The sequence below is a fragment of the Rutilus rutilus genome (assembly GCF_951802725.1).
Source record: "Rutilus rutilus genome assembly, chromosome: 20".
Taxonomy (NCBI): Eukaryota; Metazoa; Chordata; class Actinopteri; order Cypriniformes; family Leuciscidae; genus Rutilus; species Rutilus rutilus.
Genome location: NC_140225.1, coordinates 19,534,504 through 19,559,364, shown reverse-complemented (window position 1 = coordinate 19,559,364; position 24,861 = coordinate 19,534,504). Strand labels below are relative to the sequence as shown.

Below are 24,861 nucleotides of genomic sequence, written 5' to 3'. Positions count from 1 at the left end.
TTGCATGAACTATCGCTTTAATTAGTTTCACAGACTTTTCATACTGTATGAACTGGTGTTCTGTCGAAGTTTGTTTCCCCTTAGATTAGTGTTCCCTATACAGTGCTCATTCCACTGGAGTCTCCACAGAAGCTTTTTTTTTTTTTTACATTTTGTAATGCTTGTTATGTGTTTAGATATCACATTGTAATGTGATAAAATACTTACTTAGGTATAAAATGCTTTATTACATACAATATTGCCAAAGCATTATACTAATAACAATACAATTGTTTTAAAATAGGTGCTAAGTAATAAAATAAGATAAACAATATACACATTTATCATTTACTCTCTCACACCCCCATTGGATTCTGTTCCCCCCATGTTTCTTATACATGTCTCTTATATTGATCAAACTGATCAAACTCAAATCCTGATTGAGATCCATTGTGTTCATTTCACTATAGTTTTAAAGGGATAGTTTAAATATTTTGAAGAATATGGGTAACCAAACAGTTGATGGGACCCCATTGACTTTCATAGAATGGAGAAAAAATACTATGGAAGTCTGTTTGGTTACTGACATTCTTTTGCATCCATCTGATTTGCGGACAAATGAATCAAACACATACAGCTTGACATGTAAGATTTGTGAATCAAACTGCCTTTCTAAACAGACAAAGGTACACCAAACAAATACATTTACTTGGGTTGGCACCAAATCCAAGTTTAAATTCTCCCATACTTTTTTAAGTTATTACAATGGTAGATATACAAAAAGGACAAATTGGTTTAAAAAACAACAAAAAATGGTTGAAAATATATGTTTTAAAGGTCAACTATCCTGAATAACAGATGATTTCGATGCTGTATGGCTACAAAGTATGCATGAGAGCAAGACTGTACAGAACAACATTGTTCTGTGTTCTAATACCTCCCAGAACTACACACTTTCAAAACCAATAACACATCAGAAATGCTGCTTGGAATCAGAGGCGATACATTATGCACCAGCCAAAGAGACCCATATGAGCTGGATATCTCCTTCGCTTTCTTTCTGTTGTTCTTTTTCTCGCTGCATTGCTCTGTTTCTCATCGCATGCTGCACAGCTGAGGTATGGGTCCTGTGCAAATGTCCTGCTGGGCTGCCAGGGTTCTTTTATTCATCCTACCTAGATGGGGAATTTGTTACGGAAATATATGGCATGTTAGTGGTAGCAGCAGGGAACCAGGGAGCAAAAGAATGAATCGTGCTGAGAAGCCACAGATCTGGCCCATTTTATCTATGAATTGTAATGCTTATGCACCACCATCTATAACCTGGATCTTTTGATAGCTTTCTCACAAACAAGTTATTAATGGATTCATTTAAAGTGATGTTTTGTTTTGCATGTTCAAATCCACCATGTTACATTCTCTAATTTTGCACCTTTCAATTTCTCTCTAGCGAGTGATCATTACAAGTCAACTGGCCTTGTGGATCCAACAGCATCCTGGTGATTCAGTGTCCTCTCGCTGAGGAGAAAAGCAAAGTGACACAAATCATTTACTGTGCGTGTGTGTGTCTGTAATAATTCATAGTAACAGCCCTGGGGACAAGTTATCAGCAAAGTAATTACCACAAACCACAATGAGAACCTTGTGAACAGGCTCCATGTGTCTCTCTGGCTGCTGGAGTTTCTCTCTGTGCCTATGGTGGAGGTCGGTCAGCTGAGAGGTGTTGATGAGGTAAATGTGTTTACCTGTGACAAGGGCTGTTGTCCTTATTGTATAGAGCAGAACAGGTGAGAGTTATTAGACAGACGCCATCAGTTTAATACATCAGAAATGAGCATTTTATAAGAATATAAAAAGTGAGCAGATATTAATATTACTTAAAAAACAAGGGACCACATCTCGAGTTTAGTGACTTTGATTTATATGTGCAAATTGGGAGATTAAGTTTGATATTAGAAACTCTGACTTGGGTTAGGGTTGTAGCACCATAACAAAATGGTTTTGATTTGATTTATAACTCAGGCCCCTTGCACAAGGATATTAGTTAAAGGTGTGAAATTATCAGTTCGAGGAAGAAATGTTGGCATCAGTAATTTGAGTTATATGTTCCTCAGTTCATGCAATAGACACTTTAAGGATGTCATTTTGCAGTGAATGATCATGTGATCCTAGCTGACTCATCCTTGACTTTATTTTGAAAACCCACTGAAAATGAAATCTTAGCTGGGATTTTGAACTCCAAAGTTGCTCCTGACTATACTGTAAGTTGTATTGTAATTAAAAACTAACAAAATTCCATATCTTAAAATGATAGTTTAACCAAAAATTTACATTTTGCCATTACTTACCCTGAAGTTGTTCCAAACCTGTATGAGTTTCTTTCTTGTGCTGAACACAAAAGAAGATATTTGACGAGACAGTTGACGGCACCCATTGAACCATTGACTTTTTTCCTACTATAGAAGTCAGTGGGTGCCGTCAACTGTCTCGTTACCAACATTCTTTAAAATATCTTCTTTTGTGTTGAGCACAAGAAAGAAACTCATACAAGGTTTGGAACAACTTCAGAGTGAGTAAGTAATGACAACATTTTAATTTTTGGGTGAATTATCCCTTTAAGTTTTCCCTAACCCTATAGTAAGTTGCTTAATATTACACAGTACTTAAATGTATAATTACACTGTAACAATGACACCTTAAAATAAAGTGTAACCTAAAATGTTTTTTAAAGACTGAAAGAGTTGCTAGAAGCTTAGTGATGCTTTTGACTTTATGCTTCAAAATTCATAAAAGTTATGTTCAATTGTGAATATTATTACGATGAACAAAACGTGTAAGAAACATAAGCGTTTGTTAGTCACAGAACCTATGTTCTGCAGGGATCCAAAAGCCACTGGCAAAATCCTATTGGGATTTTGTCAAAGGAACACACAGACATCATGCTCAGGGAAACAACTTTATAACTTTATTCATAGTTGTTTTATAGCAAAGCAAACATCAAAGGATGAAGGCATAAGTTCATCTGATATACAATATGGCACCACTTAAAGGAGTAAATTAACCTTTTGAATACACTTTTTAATCATTATCAACCAAAAAATATCATATGCAAGAAAACCAAACAACCAAATTAAAACCCAAACAAAAAGACAGAAAAACATTTTTTATTTGTTTAAAAGAAATGCATCACTCATCATCTTAATTAGCATTTAATTCATTCAAAGCCACACACTTACTATTTGCTTTTTTTTCTTCTTTTTGTTTTTGCCATCACCAGTTTGTGATTATGTACTACCTATCTCATGAAATAAGGCAGATTTTTGAAAATGCAGAGACAATCTGGTAAAAATATTGAGAGCTTGCAACTGATATCTGTTTATGCATGTGACAGGGAAGGAGACCGACAGAGAGAGAGGGACTGTAAATAAAACATTTTAAACAATGCTGGCATGCATCTAGATACACTTGAGGGAATAGATTTGTTAGCGCACTCATCAAAAAAAACGACCACGTCAGTCTGACACAACAGAGGTTTTCCTTTTTTAACAGGCATTCGCAGTAGACAGAGCAGCTTTGAAGATGAAACATGATCAATGCTCGTTTGAGAGATTAAAGGGAGGCTCTGCGAGCGTCGTGTCGTTTCAACGCCTCTGTTATATAGCGTGCAGTAGGGAGGAATGTCACCACTCCATCGGAGATTACAATCAAGCGATGTTCTCCTCGTTTGACCTGACTTGGTTCTGAAGCTCAAACACGAAGCGAAAGCCTCTTTAAAGTGACATCATCGGTATATACACACACACACACTCACTCGTGCGCAAATGGCACATTTACAGCCATTTTAGTGTTTTTCACCTAAAAGAAATCTTAATCGATGGACAGGGCTGTGAAACCGAATCATATTTGGTCTGAATCTTGGCTTTGCACTTCATCTACTCCTGTATAGTATTGCAAATCTGCTTGTAACTAAAAGTGTCAGGATGATTTTTGGATGTGTTTTGACCAATCTACCTAATTTAAACCAGTTCAAATCCAGCACCAGGATGCCATATTTAAAAACAACAACAACTATTGATCAAGCAGCATGTCAAGTGAGGTATAGCAGCCCTCCTCTAGCTCCACAATCCCTGCACTCTCTCCGATTCAAACTCTCATTTGTTCCTTTTTATATAGCTATATATTTGATTTATTATCAGTGTGAAGAAGTGGAAAGGAAATACAGGTTGAATAGAAGGAAATATGGTGAATGAAGTGGGGGTCATCTCTTTTCCCAGTGCTTGTGGGCGACTCCCTGTCGTGGGACAAAATTGGTGTGATGTTTGCCTTCACACAGTTTGCCGGCACTCGTTCCTATGAGGCTGATTGTCGTCTCATTCCTGTGCGCTCTCATCGCCTTGGCCGTCTTGGAGAAAGCAAACATATAAGCAGAATGAAGAATTACATGTTAGCAAATAAACAATTAACATCCGGACTAATGCAGAACACTGAAAGAGTTGTTTCAACATGAAACCAACATTGAGCCTATATTTACTTTTTTCTTTGTCAAACCACGCACTTCAAAACATATCTCTCTCTCTCTCTCTCTATATGTATATACACTGTATATATATATATATATACATACACACACACACACATATAACACACACACAAATATAAATACACACACAAAATTATTATATTATATATATTTTATCAAAATGAATATTTTTTTATTTATTAGGCTCTCTCTCTTTTGTGTTCGTTAGCTTGACGCTTCATCAGGCATGTGATCAGCTAAAGACAAAAAATAAGGACCCCCTAAACTAAAAAAGTTACTGAGCAACAGGTTAGTAACACCTGGCAATTTTTACTCGCATTTGGCGTTTTGAACATGCTAAGGGTGTCCTGCGGCGCCGTCAGAAGCAAAACGTAACATTTTGCAGTTTATTTAGTAATTGTTTGAGGCCATTTTGCGATTTCAATCATCATAACCCCAACAAAAAAATCATTTTCAGATCTACGCATTTCACGTGGGTCACACTTTTCAGGTCGGTAAATCACATCCCTGCTTCATGCAAACTTGCTCTAATTTGAAGTGTGTTTTGCCTTCAATTTTATGTCGCCATCGATATTACTTAGAATTTCTCTTTTGATTAATACAGTCAATCAATACCTGCGTTTGTATAGATCCCCACATAAAGATACTGTACTAAATATTTTCCCGTCAAACGTAAAGGGAATGAATATAAATGGCATGCTGGGAGTTTGTATGTGCGGCCCTAAGAGGCAAGCTGACCCTAGGGTTCCCGAAATGACAGCACAGCAAAACTCTTATCACACATGATTTATCAGCTTTCTCGCACTGCGTCATCTCTGCGCTCCGATCACACACGCTTTGTGTTTGATTTATTAATGTCCGTGAGGTGGGCATGCAGGTAATTCATCAAACTCAATTTAAGGAGGCATGCCAACACGTTTACTCTGAAAAATCAGGGTCACTCCGCAGTTCCAGATCAGCAGAGAGAAAGTGAATGAGAGAGAAAGGAAGTGAAGGAAATGTGGATAAGGGGCAGAAAAAGTTGTGAGCTTTTAGTTGAATGAGGAGGACAATGAAAGAGACTGGAACATTTACATGAGTATGTTTCTCACAGCTTCTACTGATTTATTGCTTTTACCTTGGGAATTTGGTCTGCTGTCTGTTGGAGTTGAGTCTGGCTCTTGTGAGCTCTTGTCCTGGGCTTTCACATCAACTAGAGGAGAGACAGAGAAAACAAGGCAGAGAGAAGGGAACGAATGACTCAAGATCAGAGAATTAAAAGTTAGACGCCACTGGGTGACATCTCATTGGCTACTGTGCTTCTCCTAGCTGAAGTAAATGCAAGGGATGCTAAAGGCTATGCCTGAGGCAACAGAGGCTTCAACAGAGCTCAGGATGACGAGATACACCTGTGCATGCTTCTTCTGAAAATACATCCCAAAAACACTCCCTTTCCTCTGGATAAACAAAAAAATCAAGCATTTGAGGAAGTGCAACATTTACGACCGTTTCCTCTTGTTTTCCCTGTTATCTCATGTGCCTCTCAACTGTCACAGAAGTAAAACGAGGCAAAAAAGTCCATTCAATCAATTCAAATATAAAAAATGCATCCACTCATACTCTTCTTTCTTCTGTATGAATAATAAACCATGCATTTGAGCTCAGAAATGACTGGGTGACATCTCTGATCCTGGTTCCTGTATTTTTTCTATCGAACTTTCATATAAATAATGTAACTAAAAGGCCATAACAATGATTTTACATCTAAAAATGCACACACACACAGCTCTGCTTTCATCTGTACGAAATATAAAATAACAAACCATGTATTTGAATTGGAGTCATGTCCAAAAAAACAAGTCAAACTGAGCTGTGGTGCTCATACAGGCGAGCTGAGTTTGAATCTGGCTTGCAAGTATTTCCATCCCATGACATGCCCTCTAAAATTTAAAGTGACTAAAATGGCAAAATATATTCTACATTTTTTACAGTTTTTACCTTTAGTGCTGCTGGTGTTGTTCTCCTTGGCTGCTGTTGTGACAGGATCTAAATAAACAAAAGTCACAAAACAATGTATTAAGTTCTCTGTGGCTTTCGTTTCTTTTGGTTTTTACAATTATACTGGATTCCTCAGTATCCTCTTTAGGAAGAACAGCAACTACATTATTTCATCCCCCAAAACATGATTATATATATATCACCCCAAGTGTAGTGTGTTTAGACAGTCACTTCAATAAGAGATTACTTTATAGCTATTGGTTCTTTGGTATGAGACCCATGCATAATATTTAAACATGAAAAATATGGTCCAAAAGCCTCTCGCCTTCAAGAGGAACAAAACAAACGCAGACGAAAGGGGAAGCATCGAAAATTAATTAGAAACTGCCTTGAGTCTATATCAGCGTGAGCCTTATTCTCAAACTAATTCAAACTCCCTCTATAACTTTCTCTCTTCTATCTCTCTGCCTAAATACCAAAGCAAACCACAGCATGAAATATCTCCTTCCTGCGGCACATCCACGGATGATGCAAGCACACAAAACTCAGTGCCGCGGAATGTCTCGGCACTCGAACAATAGCGTTTGTCTGCAGAACAACAATATTTACCTTCATGAGAATCTCACAAACATCTTCTGAACACACTGGCACATCTTACACGTACAATACAATACAGTGTAACAACATGGCCTCTGCTTTCATTGTGATGCTACACGCTTTCGTGCTAATTTCATCACGATTCTTCGGGATACGGTGGCAATGTTTCAGCAACTACAGACGGTGGCTTTAATGCAAGGAGAGCAACCCAGAAGCTTCGCTCTCCCTGGTGGCCAGCCCACAAATTCTACTGATTTAACAGAGCAAAGCTACAAGTGATGGATTTTTGTTTCGAACAAGGAAGAAAAAGGTCTTTCCATTGGAGAAATGGAGCGGCAGCAGAATGTCTGGATGAGGAAAGGTGAGGGAGAGTACGGGCAAACACCACCGCCATGATTTCATTTCATTCTTGTCTCGCGGCACCGTAGAGGGAGAAATTGAAACTGAGTGCGATACCATTCAAAAACGCTGTTTCCATTACCGCCCACTTCTGGAAGCGAGCCTCCTCTCTGTCCCTCGCTTTGTGTTTTTTTTCCATATTCCTCCACAAATGGGGAGCTGGGCTAAACAAAGAATCACACACACTTACAGAGGCAGTGCAGAAATGTACACTGCATTGCTTATCATCAGTACTTTGGTGTTGTTTTTAAGTTAAAAATCTAAATATATAATATATAATAAGTTTCTAAATATTCTAAAAACAACATATTTCTACTTGAGAAAAAAATCTGCATTTGTTTTATTTTAATTGTTTCTTTTTTCTTATCCCATTGGTATTTTTTTCATGCTCTAAGCATGAATAGAAAAATACTGAATGATGTGTTAATGCTTAAACCATGAAAAAAAGCGAAAAGCATTTGCTTGATAATAAAATATTATAATTAATCAAATAATACTTATTTTTTCATTAAATATATATACATACATACATATATATGCTGGACAGATTCTGACTTTTTAACATCACTTTTGTAATGCTCTTAGTTATTTTGAGATGAGCACTGCATTTAAATAGTATGGACAAGCACCAAAGTGAGAAAGTTAAAGCTGTCGCTCGAGTGAACCTGCAAGCTCAATTGAGATTCGGCTTCCTCCTGACGCTCTGTCTGTCTCTCGTTCCATGTAATAATGTCATGGCTGAGAGGGAGCCCTGCCACTTTAGGATCCTAATAAGCAGTGCCGATCAAAACACAACAAACCAGCCTTTGAAAAGAAGAAGGACGAAAAAAAAAAAAACAAGATACTGGAATTTCAATCAATGCCTGTGCTTGCTTCCAACTGCTGCCATGTACGTCAGGAGATGCTGCAGAAATTTGCCAGCTCTCTAATTTAGCTTTACAGCTGACAACAGTTTGAGTTCGGCCTTTCGGGAAGAGAGTCTGACGTGCTGTGAAACAAATAAAGTAGCCAGAGGCTGTCAAGTAGGAAAAAGTGTGCGAAATGTGACATGGAGGGTAGCCGTGCACTTACTTTCTGCAGAAATGTGAAAGAAAACAACTGCATTTCATTTCCCTACCCAGCAGTCTATAGACTGATTTCAGGTTTCTAAAGTCACGGTATCATGCCATTATGATTTCAAATCCTCACAAATCACAAATAATGATATATTTGGTGTTAAACATCCAACTCAGAAGTCTTTACAAGAGGCCTGAAATGACGCGTTTTGGTTATTTATACTGGTTCATTTATTTATTTATTTATTCATCCTGACAACAGTCCACTGGAGACTCCGGTAATCTCTTCTGCACAACGGCTGAGCGAGCTCAAGATAGTCGGGTGTTTGAGTGCTCTAGCTTGGATAAATTGTCATATTTTCTTTGCTTCATATGCTTCCCTTGAAATTAACTGCACTTAGGCGTAATGAAAGTTTGATGTCTTTGTGTGTGTGGTATCTTTACAGTCAGTGCTGGGCCACTCACAAAGCATGGAAGACGAAACAAGTGAGAGAGGGAGATCGAGAAAGGGAGGGAAGTGTGTTTGGGGGGGGGGGGTTTGGGGCAGATGTAAGTCATATTCATATTCAGACAAGCAGAAAATTAGATCCTCCACCAACCATTCGCTCTAGAGATCGTGAGGGGCTTGTGGGTCTATTGTTAGGCTACATAAATCGACTGTGCCACACAAATAATGACCGGCTGTGTCAGGCCAGCATCAACATCTTTCCTCGTCCCCTTCAAAACCAACAATGAAGTTACAGACAAAGGCCAAAGCAGGAGTGTAGTAATCGTGAAGTAATCCTCAGGATATATGACTGCTTACTGAAGACTCTAATGCTGGTGCTGGTTGAAGGGGTTGACCAATGCCTTCACAAAAATGACCAATTTCAATCAGAGTTGTGTGCTATTCAGAACTTGACTGAGAGTGCCTTTTAAATTCCTGAATTTGAATTTAAGGTGACAAACAGGATACAGATTTGGAATTTAAGTAGAATTAAAATAATTAAAAATATTATATAACTGGGTCAAGTGTTATTTTAAACTTGAAAGGAAACAACACAAAAAATGTATAGTGTTGGAAAACAATTACAAAGAAATGGCAAGCATCACAGAATTAACCTTTAAACATTCATCCATCCATCCATCCATCGAAAAACATTAAGCAGCAACTGTTTTCAACATTGATAATAATAAGAAATGTTTCTTGAGCACCAAATCAGCATATTAGACTGATTTCTAAAGGATCATGAAGAAGACTGAAGTAATGAATGCTGAAAATTCAAATCAAATAAATTCAGCTTTGGTGAGCATAAGAATTCTTTCAAAAACATTAAAAAAAAAATCGTACCAACTCCAAACTGTTTAACGGTACTGTATATAATTCTAAAATAACGAAGCTGTACTTGCATACGACAACGGACATGTACATGTAATGAAGGGATCACAAAATAGGCTCTGGCACCTAAGTTGGCACAACAGATGTAAAATGATTAAACTGCTAACAGAGTGCAAGCATTTTCTTCTACTCACACAACATCAGTACACACAAAACAAAAACAGCCTTAACATTTTATTTACCTCACAGCGATCGACTTGAAATGAGAAAATCATCTGTACATGAAATGCACCACAGTTTTATCACACCTTTACTCTCACTGTTTCCAAAGACATACATGCCTGAAAAAGCAAGAATGTCTAATGAAATTCCGTCAAATGCAACTGGACTTGATTTTAGATTATTTTAGGAAGGCCAATCATCCGAGACGCTTCAACAGAGAGAGGAGAGAGTCTTTTTCACAGTCAAGGCACCTGCAATGTTTACAATCCCATTGAATGCCTGGATTGTTCAGGTTCTCAAAGCCGTTTGACTCTCACAGCAGCTCAAAGCCGACCACAAACAACCAAACCAATAACCCTGGCCTAACTGGGGCACAAGCCCAATGTAATCGAACCAGTGACTCACAAAAGCACCTCGCCAGACAGTTTTCACATGTCACTCAGAAGGTTAATGGAAAAGATCTCGACTGAAAGGAGAACAAGAGAACAAGCTTACAGCCGTCCGAACATTCACACGAGGTTTGTTGAGTAAAACCACTCGATATCTCAGAAGGCGAAGGCATTATCTATCTGTCCATCACAGTATGTTCACACCGTATGTTTGGTTTCCGGATTTGATATAATGAATCAAGCTCCTCTCATCCGGAAAAGATGAGCAGCGTAAGAAGTACCTGATATCTCACTTTAGGTAAAGAAGCTCAGGGTGGTCTTCAAGCTGTCCATTCATCATCTAACATGTAAAATACTGTCTTCTTCAAGTGAATAGCCACATTTTAGACCAAAGTACGTCTTTTGTAACGTTTTGTGCGAGTTAACGGTAGAGTTCAGCTCATCATTTAAACATACATCAATGTAATTCCAGGTCTATTCATGCGCAACAACGGCGGGCAACCTTTTCAAAGAGCCAGACCATAAGAGCTAATGAAGTGCTAAATGTGGAGAGCAAACTTCATTTTCATATGTAAATATTCAAAGGTTGCGGGGCGAGGGCAGGCATATTTTCTCTGGAACAACACTGAGGAGAGGAAGAGAAAGAGAAAAGCATTCTGGGAGGCACTTGATTGTGTGGGGCTTTTTTTTCTCTGTTGCGTCGCTGTGTGATGGTGAAGCTTCAAACAATTAGAAGCAATTAAAAGGTATTGAGTCGAAACAAACCCGGTGGGGAGGGCTTCAGTGTAAATACCACAGATCTTTCTCATGCACGTTCCTCTGTGAAAAGCCAAGTGGTTCCTCTCATCTGTATTCCACCCTCTCAAAGCAAAGAGTGAGAAATACGAGGAAGGGTTTCTACAGAGCCAAGTAGCATTGTATTGCTGGACGCATTTGCCTAAAGTTACAAGATGTGCTTTGACGAGCTGCCATTGTACAAAGAAGAGGTCCTCTATAGGTCTGAAAGGCTTCCAGTTCTCTCGGGCCAAGAAGGCCATGCTTGGAAAAACAAAAAAAACCTTTTAAAAGATGTGAAAAGAGAACATAGGGTCGCTTGGTTTAAGGGTCACATTGAAAGCGCTGAGGAGAATTGAGCAGGGAGGTTTGTGGCAGATAAGTAAAGTACATTAAGCAGTAAAGGGAGGGGAACGGCAGCCTTTTTTTAATGCAGCACTTGTCTATTTAAAAACCATATGATAAAATCATAATGTAACATGAGTCTAAAGGGTGTTTTCAGAGCTGAAAGCAATAGTTCCCCCAAAGATTTAAATTCTGTCATAATTTACTCATTTACTTCTTACATCAACGGAAATTTTGTGTAATGCACTGGTTGCTAATTTCCATGCAACTAAATGGGGACTAGAGATTTCAAGCTTCAACAAGGTGGTGAAAAGTTGGTCTATACAACTTGTACGCTTTTTTTCCCAAGTCGTCTGAAGCTATATAATAGTTTTGTGGGACAACATTTTTTGATTTGTTATTCACTGATAATCTTCCCACACCAATGAACTATATCTTTGAGTCAGTGCGTTGTAGTCTAGAACCAGATTAGTCTGATAATAAATGAATCATTCAGACTGGTTTTGTGAACCGGAACAACCAATTAACTGAATTGACTCAAATTGAACATCATCCCATAAACTGACTTAAATATCAGTCTGTTCATCACACAAACCAATCAAATATCTTTAGAGCGTGATCAAAAAATATTTTTTGGGAGAGAACTATACGTTTAATAATGTGTTTAAGAAGTTAGAGTGCAAGTACAACTTTCTCTTTGTTTTACTCTTCTCTGCTTCAAATTATATGGGAATGACTACACGTCCAAAAGCTATGATGATTCAAAACCATAAAACTCACACACAAAAAAGGAAAAACCACAATAAATGTGAAGGAAGTAAGAAAAAGAGGGCATCCCCTTTGCCATGACCTTAAGAGCAACTAAACGCGGCTGTCAAAGGTAGCAGGGCTTGTTGTGAAAACTGATCGAGTGACTTAGCATAATGTGTGGACTGCTTTTGAACCTGACCCACCGCGTGTTCCTAGGCATGAGGTTATATTCACCAGCAAAAGAAAATAGGATGCATGAGCACCATTAGACCTTGCTGGGGAAAGATGTGAGAATATAGAAAGCAAAGTTCTTCACATTCAAACACACTAACGATATACAGAAATATTAAATCACTAAAAGGAAACATGTTTTCAGCTTTTTGAAAGCTTTTTCAGTTTTTTACAGCTTCTTATGGTCACAAATACTAATCCATATTATATGTAATCCATATTTACCCCATGCACTACTGTCCAGAAGTTTGGGGTTGGTATGACTTTCTAATGTTTTTGAAAGAAGTATTTTATGCTCACAAAGACTGCAATTGCTTGATCAGAAATACAGTAAAAACTGTAATATTGTGAAATATTACAATTTAAAGTAACCGTTTTCTATTTTAATTCAATTACATTTTCAGAATAATTTCTCCAGTCTTCAGTGTCACATGATTCTTCAGAAATCATTCTAATATGCTGATTTTGCTCAAGAAACATTTATTATTATCAAAGTTGAAAATGTGATGAATAAAAAGTTAATTTATTGGAAACAAAACAGAACAGTCTCTACTGTCACTTTTGATCAATTTAATGCATCCATGCAAAAAAACGTACATGTAAAAATATGTTTTCCTTCTCACTGACGTAAAAAATGATGGGTTTTATTCATGGGCTTTTACACTGTAAAAAATGTCTAACCTCCCCAACTCAAAATTTTCTAGTGACTGGTCACATCTAAATTTTTCAATTGGCCCAAGTGAAATTCTGTAAATTTAATTTGATAATGTACAGAATTTCACTTGCACTAATTGAAAAATTTAGATGTGACCAGTCACTAGAAAATTTTGGTTAGACATTTTTTACAGTGTACTTATCCAAGTTAACACATTTGAGGTGCTTTGAGGTATATAACACAAAAAAGGTTGGGAAACCATACCATGAACCTCCATGGGATCCGCAGGCTCCTGACTGGTGTCCGTCTTTGTTGAGTCTATTGACACAGAGAAGAGAAACAGAGAATATTCTGAACATGACGGTCATTATAACCGTTATATATACCATATATATAGGTTAGAACACCTTCCAAAGAAGCAATACTATCAGCAGAACCAGTTTTCAAAGTGACTGTCACATAGTTTCCTGTTCCTGCCAAACTGTCAGTGGCTTTACTTCTCTCACTATTTTCTTTTGTTTAATATGCATTAAAGCGTCTAAATTCAATGTGACTTCTTAATGGATTTTGTACACCTTTGCACAGTCTGAGAGGGACAAAATGAATAGGCATGAGCAAAACAAAACTGCCATTATCAAATATAAGCTCTGCAGCCTGTGCCACAGCAACTCTTCACTTTCGCTGTGATTTAGCCTGCCTCCACATTCTTCGCTCACTCCGTCTGGAGGGCTGTGGGAGGGACGAGCTCGCTGATCAAAAGAAGATCTTCAAAGCCACAGTGTGAGAGCCATGCTCCTTCCAGCTTATTTGAGTAGGACTCCTCTTCTCCTGCATTCCCCCTGCTTTGATGCTAACAGGGTTGTGGGCCATAGGTGACTGCATAATGGAAAGCGCGCACAATGCATTCTGGGTGCTCTGCTGGGGCACAAATGACAGTCAGATCAGGTGTGTTTGAAGTCCAGGGTCCATCAGCAGATGGTTGTGTTCGCTGAAGTGGGATCATGATGGTCATATATGTGTGTGAAATCATACAACAGTGGCGCCTCAGCCCGAAAGCTGTTATATGGCTCGGTTTCTATAAAGCCTGTCGTCTAACAATACGTTGAAAAAATTGCAGAACCAATTCAAAACACACTATTGTGCTCATTAACATATCATTTCAGAATGTCAGATTTTCAATTTTTTGTTAACAGTTTGTTCTGGTTCTCAAATCTGATTGGCTAAAAGCCTTTTTCAAGCCATTCTACCAGTACCACCATGGAAACGTTAATAATAGATTATTAATCTATTTCTTGTTCCCGAGCAAATCGATTTGGCTAAGGGCAAAGGTACGTTTCATAACTTTATATTTTTATTTAACAGAAATTCTGTACAATAACTATAGCGCTGCTTTTGTACTTTTGACGGAAGTGTTTGCTTGTGTTTATTTCCTATTGTAGAAATTAGGAAATATAATCGCCATTAGATGGCAGTAAAGACTGTCTTTATGAGTGAGTCAGTAGCAAAGTTTTTTTTATAAATTGAAGGGAACTGAAACAAGGATGTTGTTTTTACTTTAAACAACACATCAGAGGTGGGAGTAAGTCACACATGTGCAAGTCACAAGCAAGTCTCAAGTCTTTAACCTTCAAGTCTCAAGCAAGTCCAAGTCAATTTTGCGAAAAGCAAGTCAAGTCAAGTCAAGTCACTGCTTTATGTCAAGCAAGTCAAGTCAAGTCGTAGCTTGGGTCACAAGTCATTGGCAAGTCATACACACGTTTGATGATTTCACTGAATGTATATATTAAAATAAGTTAAAACTACAGAAGTTGTGGACTATGGTTTTATTTGGAACATTTTTTTTTTAATATGCATTTCCACATACAGCTGAGTGATTACTACAATAAAAATCGAAAAAATAAAAAATAAATACAATTTCAAACTACATAGCCTGAAATGTAAATGTAACTGAAATTAGGCCAACATTAAATCATGAAAAAATAAATATGCCTCAAACATTGCAGAAGACCATTAAAAGGTATTTGAACAATTCACAAAAAGTATAATGGTTCCTATGCCACCAAATGGCATTCTTCAAACTGGCATCCCCTTTATATAAGTTATATATTTTTAAATATGAAGTTAAATCCGCCTAGGCTAATTATAAAAATAACTCATACTAGGGCAATTTTTCCACCACATTTTGAATTTTGGGTGCATATTAATTCTGCTGGCATTTTGCCCCCAACCCCCTGATAACATCTAACCCCTGCTTTAAGAGAAACATAAAACACGACTATGTTTTCTATGTTGTTTTTTGTCATTGGAAAGAACAATATATTTGGCTTTAAAGCATGATTCGAAAGAAATGTGGCAAATGTTATACAAAACATATGCCATCATTAATTATCATTTGAATATTGACAACATTAAGCTACATTTGAAAACATAATTGTGTATAAAGAGGCATGCTGTTTTGACCAATATTCTCTCTATATTTAAAGATTTAGTTTTAAAGAAAGTCAAATTAACAAACAGGTTAAACAAGCCATAGCTTACTTTTAGACGTGGTGAATGAAGTTCGACTGTTCGAGCTTGTGATGGTCGTCCGATATCCCTTGCCAGTTATTATGCGTACAGCAAATCTTCTTGTATGAATATGGTAAATTTTAGTCTTTATATCCAACAAGAAACGATGCTGGGAGATGTTTTTGTATTTAGCGCGCTGCCGCGCTCACCGCGATGTTTGTTTTTTCTGGGCTTGTGCAGCGTCACGCAATCGCGCAGAATCTGATGACTGCCGTCAATGGTTCCGTTGCTTTCATTTTGTTCATCAATTGATGTTGCGATGATTTATATAAAAAATGTATATCAAGACATTCTCGAGTCATACAGTTCAAGTCAAGTCAAGTCTCGAGTCATTGGATCTCAAGTCAAAGTCAAGTCGAGTCATTTTCTTTATTTAGTCAAGCAAGTCTCAAGTCCTTAATTTTGCGACTCGAGTCTGACTCGAGTCAAGTCATGTGACTCGAGTCCCCCATCTCTGCAACACATTATAAGACGCAACTTACTAATGCATGACTAGCGCTGTCATGGGAAATCCCCCCCTAACTGTTAAAAGGTCAATGTTCCTCAGCGGGCATTCAAACTAATTTTGTGATTATGAATATAATGTTGACCATGCAAGTAATGCACTCGGTTAGTAGATATCCCTCTCACAATACTCTACTCTACATACAGTAATACAATAAGCTTCAATGAAGCGACATCAATGTTCCTTCATTGCTAGTTCTAAAGTGAAGTTTTAGAATTAGTAACGGAGGCTTGGGCTCAACTGTTAAACTATCAACTTGAGATTTGAATCCGTGGCGGAAGGAAGTAGTTCCGCACAAAAGAGGGAATAAAGAGGAACTTTTTTTAAAGACACTCCGTTGTTGTTTTTTTTACTCGTGCCGTCGAACTGCTGTACAAGCGCAATATCACACTCGTTGCACAACAAGCCACTAAGCTACAGCTCCGGGGAGGCTACAATCGCACAAACTAACCCAGATGATGTACAAAACACATGGCCGCTAAAGTGCATGTTGTTCTTGTCTTTGTGTTATTCATTCTGCCCTGCTCCAAAGCAAAGTGCGAGGACAGTTTTGGGGCAGGATGAAGACACACTGCAAGAATATTTGCATTTATGCAGAAAATTTGGCTAATACCAGGCTCTTTCAAAGACCGCTGCGATATACGAGCCCAGGGCAATAGCTAATTGTGCTGTGATAAGCCCTAGCCACAGGCTGACAGAAGCTCTCTGAGCTTTGCCTTCACCTCCACAATCTCCCCTGGCACACAAACAGAACAAGGGAAGTCGCATTTAAACAGCCAATTAAAAAGGCAGTTGCCTCCACCTGTCTCTCCACCATGTAAAGCCTCTATGGATGGCGGATCAGAGGAGCTGCTCAACAGGGGTGCATCCAAAGGAAAGTCACAATGGAGAGAAGAAGTGTGACCTCGCTCAGGTCATTCTACTAGAAACAGATTACTCGAGTGGTCAATGTCTCCCATTTCACACAACAGGAAGACCACACTTGGGAGAGTAGTACTGTCCATGCAATAAACTACTTATAATTTGCTACATAATAATGCTGAATTTGCTACTGTACAAAAAAAATGCTACATAAAAACATATCTGAAGCTAAAGACACACCACTTTTTTTAATAATAACTCCAAATAATATACAATAGTTAAATATATATATATATAAATTGTAAAATAATAATGATTTTTTATTTGTTTCTTCTACTTCTGCTCTAGCTTGTGTGCTAAACTAGCTTATACATGAAACCTGGCATTGTGAACTGCAAATATCATTGACTTGTATGACAAACTGCATAAGATTAGGGTACAATCTTTAAAATAGATTTACATTCTGGCACAAAAAAAATCTTTTTTTTTTTTAATGAATGAATGAATGAAAAATTAGTGTGACAGCATCAAATGTGAGCAGACAAAGTCGAGCCAAATACAAAATAAAAGAAATACTAGAATACACAGCAATTGATAAGTGAGACAAAACAATATAATCTAACTATCTATTTACATGATTATATTTTTTGTTGTCATATTATTTGAAATTATTATTTTAATCATAAACACTGGTTTTTAGGCGCATTAAAAATAAAATTATTTTACCAATTGTTGCATTTTGTTATTCTTCCAGTTATTTACTATAGCGGCTAATGAATCGGAAGTGCCCGCACATTCACCGAAAAAAGCTTACTTTCACGTCGCTGCACAAGGTAAATAAAAAGAAGAATTGGTTGTTTTTTTAATCAATTCATTTACATGAACTGTCCAAACAAACTGATTAAACAGAATTAATCTGACTTGCAAAAGAATGTAACAAATCCTGTAATGCTTTGTCGCACTACACTGCCACTAAGTGGAAAAGGCAGATCATTACTGGAAAAGCTGCACTTTTATAAAAGCTTTGTCACGCTGCTGAAAAATAAATATAGCTGCCGGGGACAAGACTGGGGGAAAATGAGAATAGGCCACTAACTCAAACAATGTGAATAATAAAGAAAAAAATGGTGTCTGACGATGACTAAATGTTAGAAGTTGGCAAAATTGCTTTCCTTTGTTGTTCGGTGGGTTTTACTGAACTGAGAATCTAGAAATGTGCAGGGCTTCAACACAAGCAACAGATGGCCACAGAGGATATTGTTGGGTTTCTGCCTCAAGGCCACATTCACCAGGAGTTCACCATTCACCATTCACACATGACGCCATCCTAGTCGCTCGCAGCCTCGAAAACTTGGCCGCAATCAATAGTTAATACACAAGGAACAAAAACCCAGCAGATCCAAACCCGGGCAACGTTACATGGAGATTCCTGTGGGTGTAGCTTGAAGAAGTAAACAAATAAATAAGTGAGCATAGCACTTAAATAAACAATGACTTCTTTTGATGATTTCCTAAGTGAATAGAAATGATTTTTGGAGAGGCAAAAGAATGGGTACGAGAATGGGTGCCGTGTGATCTCACTACGGAGGATGTGAGATAGGAAATTATGAATATTAACTGATATCCAAGAGTTAAGCTGGCAAACAACTCCATTTTAGCCTCACCATGACATCAGACAGAAAACAAAGGGTTGGAGAGAGTAAAAGAACAAGTTAAAAAAAAGGGTCCAAAATGAAACAAATCTGAACTGTCTTCTTCTCACTGAAAGACTGATTGCCCACTGTGCTTGAGAACGAGAGACAACGGGAGCGAAAGCACGTTCTGCCTCCCTTTCCATTTTGTCGCCTCTCAAGTTTTTATCCTCACACAACACTGGCTTCAATGATTCTAAGATGTGAAAAACTTCACTAACTGTTGGTATATGAAAATCAAACATTTAGCAGCAAATAAAGCAACTCTTTATAATGAGCTCCATAAATACTCATAAAAACTCTTCCACTTCAATGGAACAGATATATGAAGGTCACTCTATCCAGTGTGAAGCATTTGCATTCACGTTTGTGATAGGGATGCCCCAGTATAAATTTTGCTTGGTATGAAAATGTCTCATTTTGAAATGAAAGATTGAGATACAAATTTTTTTTGTTGTTGTATATAACAGACACAAATAAGGAGGAAAAACAATACATCTGCAGTTACAAGCAGAAAACACTGAAACAAAAAGCACCAGACCGGTACAATCAATAAAAGAGTGCCCTTGAAGTGCTGCTTACAGCATTAGTCGTACTAAGTATATTTCAATACTGTTTATGGCGCTTAAGCATCATTATTTTACAAACAACAAATAAAAAAACGTACCAAGCAAACTTACCTAACCAAATGCGATAAGCATGGTTGGTAATTGGGTTCATTAATTTGTTCTGATTATTACTACAAACTATAACTATAATTAACTATAAAATATACACTTTAAGTGAGCAACATGACAAAGATAAACTAGAATTTTCTCAATGTAATAAAAAAGATCATATATATGTAGATAAGAGACTAAGGCTGCGTCCGAAATCACACACTATCGGTACTTATTTCAATAAGTAATTACTTCACGACAGCTAAAAATTACGAGTGTAATCTGGATGAACTACATTCGCCATGTTATCATAATCACGTGACCTACCAGCGTCAATTGCGTCGCGTCACTGCCATTCACAAATCCTCTCCCGTGGCCTCATGGGATAGTAAAGTGTCCATCTCATGCACACTTCAGAATCTCGGTTCATCCGGGTACTTTATGCCTACTCTTTTATAAGTACTGTGAATTCGGACATACTGTTTTTCGCCAACTATATAGTAGGGAAGTATGCGATTTCGTATGCAGCCTTATTGTGTATATTATATTATACCATGGTCTGTCCGAATACTCAATTCTTGGCTTGAAGGTGTGCAATAAAAACATTTAATGCACAGGTAGTTCCGAATCTGTTTCTATATTAATGCGCTGTTTTCACTGAAGCGCGCACACACATACGTCACTCATACACAGAGAGCGGAGATCGAGCTTCGCGCACACAGAAACATTCAGAAGCACAGAAACTTATCAACGCTGCCCAGCGACTTTAAATAATAAAATAGCTTTGCTACCTACTGAATCACTGAATCACTGAAAATAACTGTAAATGTTACCCATCCGGTCAAATATTGAGCTGCAAACCTCCACGTTGTGCATTAAAATTGTTTAATGCACAGCTAGCTGTGGATTATCCCTTACTTAAAATAGGCAAAATAAGGCATAATGAATTATATTCAATAATATATCACAATTTGAATATTTTTTAACATGATGTAAATCACAACTTCTACCCTCTTTATCAGTCGATACACCAGCACATATCTTGTTTGTGGCCTTACAGCTTGCCCTACACATAAAACTCAAAACTCTCTTTCTGCCAGAAGTCCTAAGCAGACACAAGCATCTGACACAGCAAGGCATTCTTAAGCTTTCCAAAAACAACATTACACCGATCTAAGATCCACCTGTTCTCCAACCATCATGTGCGATAGTCTGTGGTCGATTCACATTATCACTGCAATATCAGATTTAATCAGGCAAAATAAATCTTGCGATTTTCAAGATGCAATCAAAAAATGACATGCAGAAACAGGCCAAACCTCGGTTTGATGTGAGTGAAAACCCCCACCTTCATCAGGCAGACTGTGAGAGATGAGGAGACAAACTCTGATTGGATTCAGAGCCACTGAGGCTCAGCAGCCGTCGCAGTAAATCTCACCTGCATGCGGGCGAAGAGGCGATATCGACTCCCACCGCAGGAGCCCAATACACCACGGCACAAAAAAAACACCCTCCATTAGCAAAGCCAGACTTATTCATAGGTACCTTCAGGCTAAGAGAAATTTATTTCATTTATGAATATTTCACAAAATCATCAAATCAGTCGTACAGGGCTTGTTCAGGGGAAAAGCATGTGAACAAGTTGGACGTGAAAAAGTACACAAGTCTAGGTACTCGAGCAAACAATTTTATGTTTTTAATATTGATGCAGACTTTCCAAACAAGCCTTTCGAGCGGAGGGCTTCTTATTTGCGGGACTTGTTTCCGTGTGAGTCACTGATTTAGTAGATGCTTTTATTCAGAGCCAATGCTAACAAGTGCAACCATTAGACTTTACAAGTTACACAAGCGACACACCTGCATAAAATTGGCAGCAGTGCCCTAATGACCATGTGCCAACAGCGTTCAGAAACACTCGGCTGAGGTGTTATGGAAGGCTGTTTTGTGTGTGAATGTGAGCGTGTGTTTGTTAAAAGCACCGTATGGTGAGGTGACGAGCTTGGCTTTATCCTCTTAAATATGTTGTATCGATCTCATCTTCTCCGTGTTTAACATCTGGTACTGGCGCGTTTGTGTATGTGTGTGTGTGTGTGTGTTTGTGCGTGTATTAGTCTGTTGCTTGTGTCTAAATGGGAATCGGTACCCATTATCTGTGTACATAACACTTTAATCAAGTTTTGTGTGCACAAATAGTGGGCATAATTGAACACGTGGCAAACACACCTCATCTATACATAGTCCGGTTATGCATAACTGCTTTGTAGAAAGACATAATGTTACACTTTCAAATACCATGAACATAGTATTTCAACAAATGAAAGAAAATGTTTATTTTCCATTTATTTTTCTTAGAGATCTTTTTGCAAACATGTTACCAAAATTTGGATGAATACTATATAAACCTGATTTTCTGGAAATAAATATTAAATAACATATTAAATAATGAATACATATATAATATATGAAGAGTTCAGATGCAAAAGCCTCTAAGTGCCATCTGAAATTTTCCTCTAGAATGATCATTTTTATCAAGCTCGTATATTTAAGTTCAGTAATTTCACTTTAATGGCAATGAAAATGACCTATTAATTGTCATTTAAGTGAAATTACTGAACTTAAATATACGAGCTTGATAAAAATGATCATTCTAGAAGAAAATTTCAGATGGCACTTAGAGGCTTTTGCATCTGAACTCTTCATATAATAAATTATATTATATATCTAAAATAGTGATATATATATATATATATATATATATGTAATATTTATAATACATTAATATATAAATGTAATAAAAAAAAAAAATCCATTTAAATATATAATGAATGAAATTAGTTTTAATTAAACTTAATTTAAATTAATCTGTCTCACAGCATGGGGTAGTTTGAGACCAGTATACTTTCAATTAATGAAATAAATATATAAGAACTATATTTGAGAAATAATATTACATTTATACATCATAGTTTATGAAACAAATCTAATAGTTCTTACAACGAAAAACGTGATTTGGCCTCTAAAGCTTTAAATGTGCCATGTACTTCTCTCTCCCTTTCTTTAATGAGGTGATGATACTGGTCTTACCTTCCATCAGTTTTCCCGCTTCATCAGTCTGGCCTGTCAGTATCTTCTTTCCTGGGCTATCCTCTTTCTCTACACCTTGACAGAACCAGACAGATTAACATATTAACGGATAAAAAAAAAACAATACTAATCCAATAACATTGTCCTTTCCGACTTGCTCACTTCTCAAAAAGCTCCATTCATAATTCATCCAGTTCAGAATTACCGTCCCTTTATTTCCTCATTCAGATCCGGCAGCCGGTGAGATTACAGTTATCATTTTTAATAATGGGGCTCTGAGACAAATTTGAAGCCCTGCCCTCGAGAGTGAGAGGAGAACGGCCTCATCTGAGGCTGAGTAATCGATCAAGGAAATGGCAAAAGGAGAGAGCGGGCCTTGATGATGCTCATCTGTTGCCTAAGGTGGCGCACACACATGCACACGCACACACACGCACACACAAACACGGCATATTTACTATCTGCCAAATGCAGGAGAAGTGCATTAGACTACTTGATCTCCTGTATGAAACTTGGAACATTAAGAACATGACAGCTGTTTCTTGCCCTCTCGTACTGCCTCAAATGACTGACAGCTTTTTGACAGCGTATGCCTGTGAGAAAACACTACACTGTGTGTTTGTTTTCAGCTTTAAGTTGTCTGCATTTAATAAGGCTGTGGTCACAGATAGCAGGCTTGTATTAAGACGTCAGCACTTTGTACGTTTGGCGAGTTTCAAAAAAAAAAAACGGTTAAACACACAAAATGTCAAATTTGAAAACCTGTAATGGCTTTACTAATAGGATTTTCATGACAAATTGAGAGATTAGGAAATTCCTTGGCACCCAAGTTGCAAACCAGCCATTCCAGCGGACTCTTTTCAGAACATTTAATATTTCACCACGCATATGAAGTGCATAGAGAACAATCAATCAATACACAATCAAAGAAAATAAAAATAAAAACAGGAAGAAGGAAAAAAAATGGGCTGTCACATCTTTGATGACAAGAATAGAGCTTTCCAAGCTCTCAAATCCTTTATAGGAAGCCAGTAATGACTTTGGAGGGCTGCTGAATGTCATTATGAATGCAATTACATTAGATAACAAAAGTTCACAGCAAACTGCATTTAAGAAAGACTTCACTTCAAGCATTTTTTATTTATTTTTCAACAAAATTAAAAAATTGGACAATTTCCGGATTCCAGACTTCCTGGAAAATGTCAAAAATATTAATGTGATGAACTATACCAGTAGTTTCTTTGATTTTCTTTTCTTTAACTAAAGACCATCAGGTTAAAAGCCAAGTCAATTTCTGAGAAAAGGGAGAATTTTGAGAATTTGTTTGCAGACGCCACAATATTTAATATTTTGTATCTAATGACCTTCATTTTTAATTGCCTAAGTGTGCAAATAAGTTTTAGGCTGTACTGCACTGCTTTTCTCATAAACATAATTCCTTCATAAAGTGAACAAATCACACTCAGTCCATTAGAATTCACTGATAGACTCTTGTCATTATGAACTAATTTACCAACTCCTCAGCTTTCCTTTGATCAGTGTCGTTATGGTTATCAAGTCGCACATGCCAGAAAACTTTCCGCATCTAATTAAACTTTCACTTTAACTTAAATTTCTCTTGTAACTATCTATAAATCATTACTGGCCTTATCAGTGAGAGGAATAACCAGATTCACAATATAAAAACCTTAGGCAATGTGGTAGAAGTGTATCAGATACAATATTGGAGCCATTATTAAGATGCACAACTATCAGATTTTACCGGTCACACTAATTATTATATGTAGATGTTTCGATTATCAACTTTTAATTCAGTGTTTACACTTTTCGGAGGAATCATATGGCTAATTTATAATCATCCCGCTATTAAGCAAGATAATCTAAAGTATTATACCATAAAATATATGCACCACCTTTATGTCTTATAAATCTAAGCTCTTATTTTCTGTAATTCTTCTTTATTCTGTGGGAAAAACAGTGTGTAAATGATGTGCAATCTCACCTGCAACTTGTGGATCATCTCCCTTGACTTCTTTCTTCTCCTTCTCTTTTTCCGCCTCGGGTTCAGGTTTCTTCTTTGCCGTTGGACTCACCTCCACTAAAAGATAAACACATAAATAACATGTATCAGGGAAATATATGCAGACAAGTCAATATCAGTAAACATTACAGAGTCTGCAACAAAAGCTTTGAACAATATCACAGAGTATTGAATTATTTATATGGGGTAATGCATCATGGGTTATTACTAACAAACTCAAT

At 37.3% G+C, this 24,861-nt stretch overlaps 1 protein-coding gene across 2 annotated transcripts in view; it reads right to left on the bottom strand.

Moving 5' to 3' along the window:
* Positions 1-2,922: 2,922 nt before the first annotated feature.
* Positions 2,923-24,861, bottom strand: part of macrod2 (mono-ADP ribosylhydrolase 2) — a 578,061-nt gene continuing 556,122 nt past the window's right edge. Inside the window, exons 15-20 of one of the 2 annotated variants that reach the window (XM_084391151.1) lie at positions 24,602-24,697; positions 22,600-22,674; positions 13,496-13,549; positions 6,497-6,544; positions 5,637-5,711; positions 2,923-4,381 (exon numbers count right to left, since the gene is read on the bottom strand). In XM_084391151.1, coding sequence (XP_084247277.1) covers positions 4,350-4,381; positions 5,637-5,711; positions 6,497-6,544; positions 13,496-13,549; positions 22,600-22,674; positions 24,602-24,697 — 380 coding nt within the window. In that variant the 3' untranslated portion in view covers positions 2,923-4,349. The remainder of the gene's footprint in view (positions 4,382-5,636; positions 5,712-6,496; positions 6,545-13,495; positions 13,550-22,599; positions 22,675-24,601; positions 24,698-24,861) is intronic. The other variant, XM_084391152.1, reaches the window with a different exon arrangement.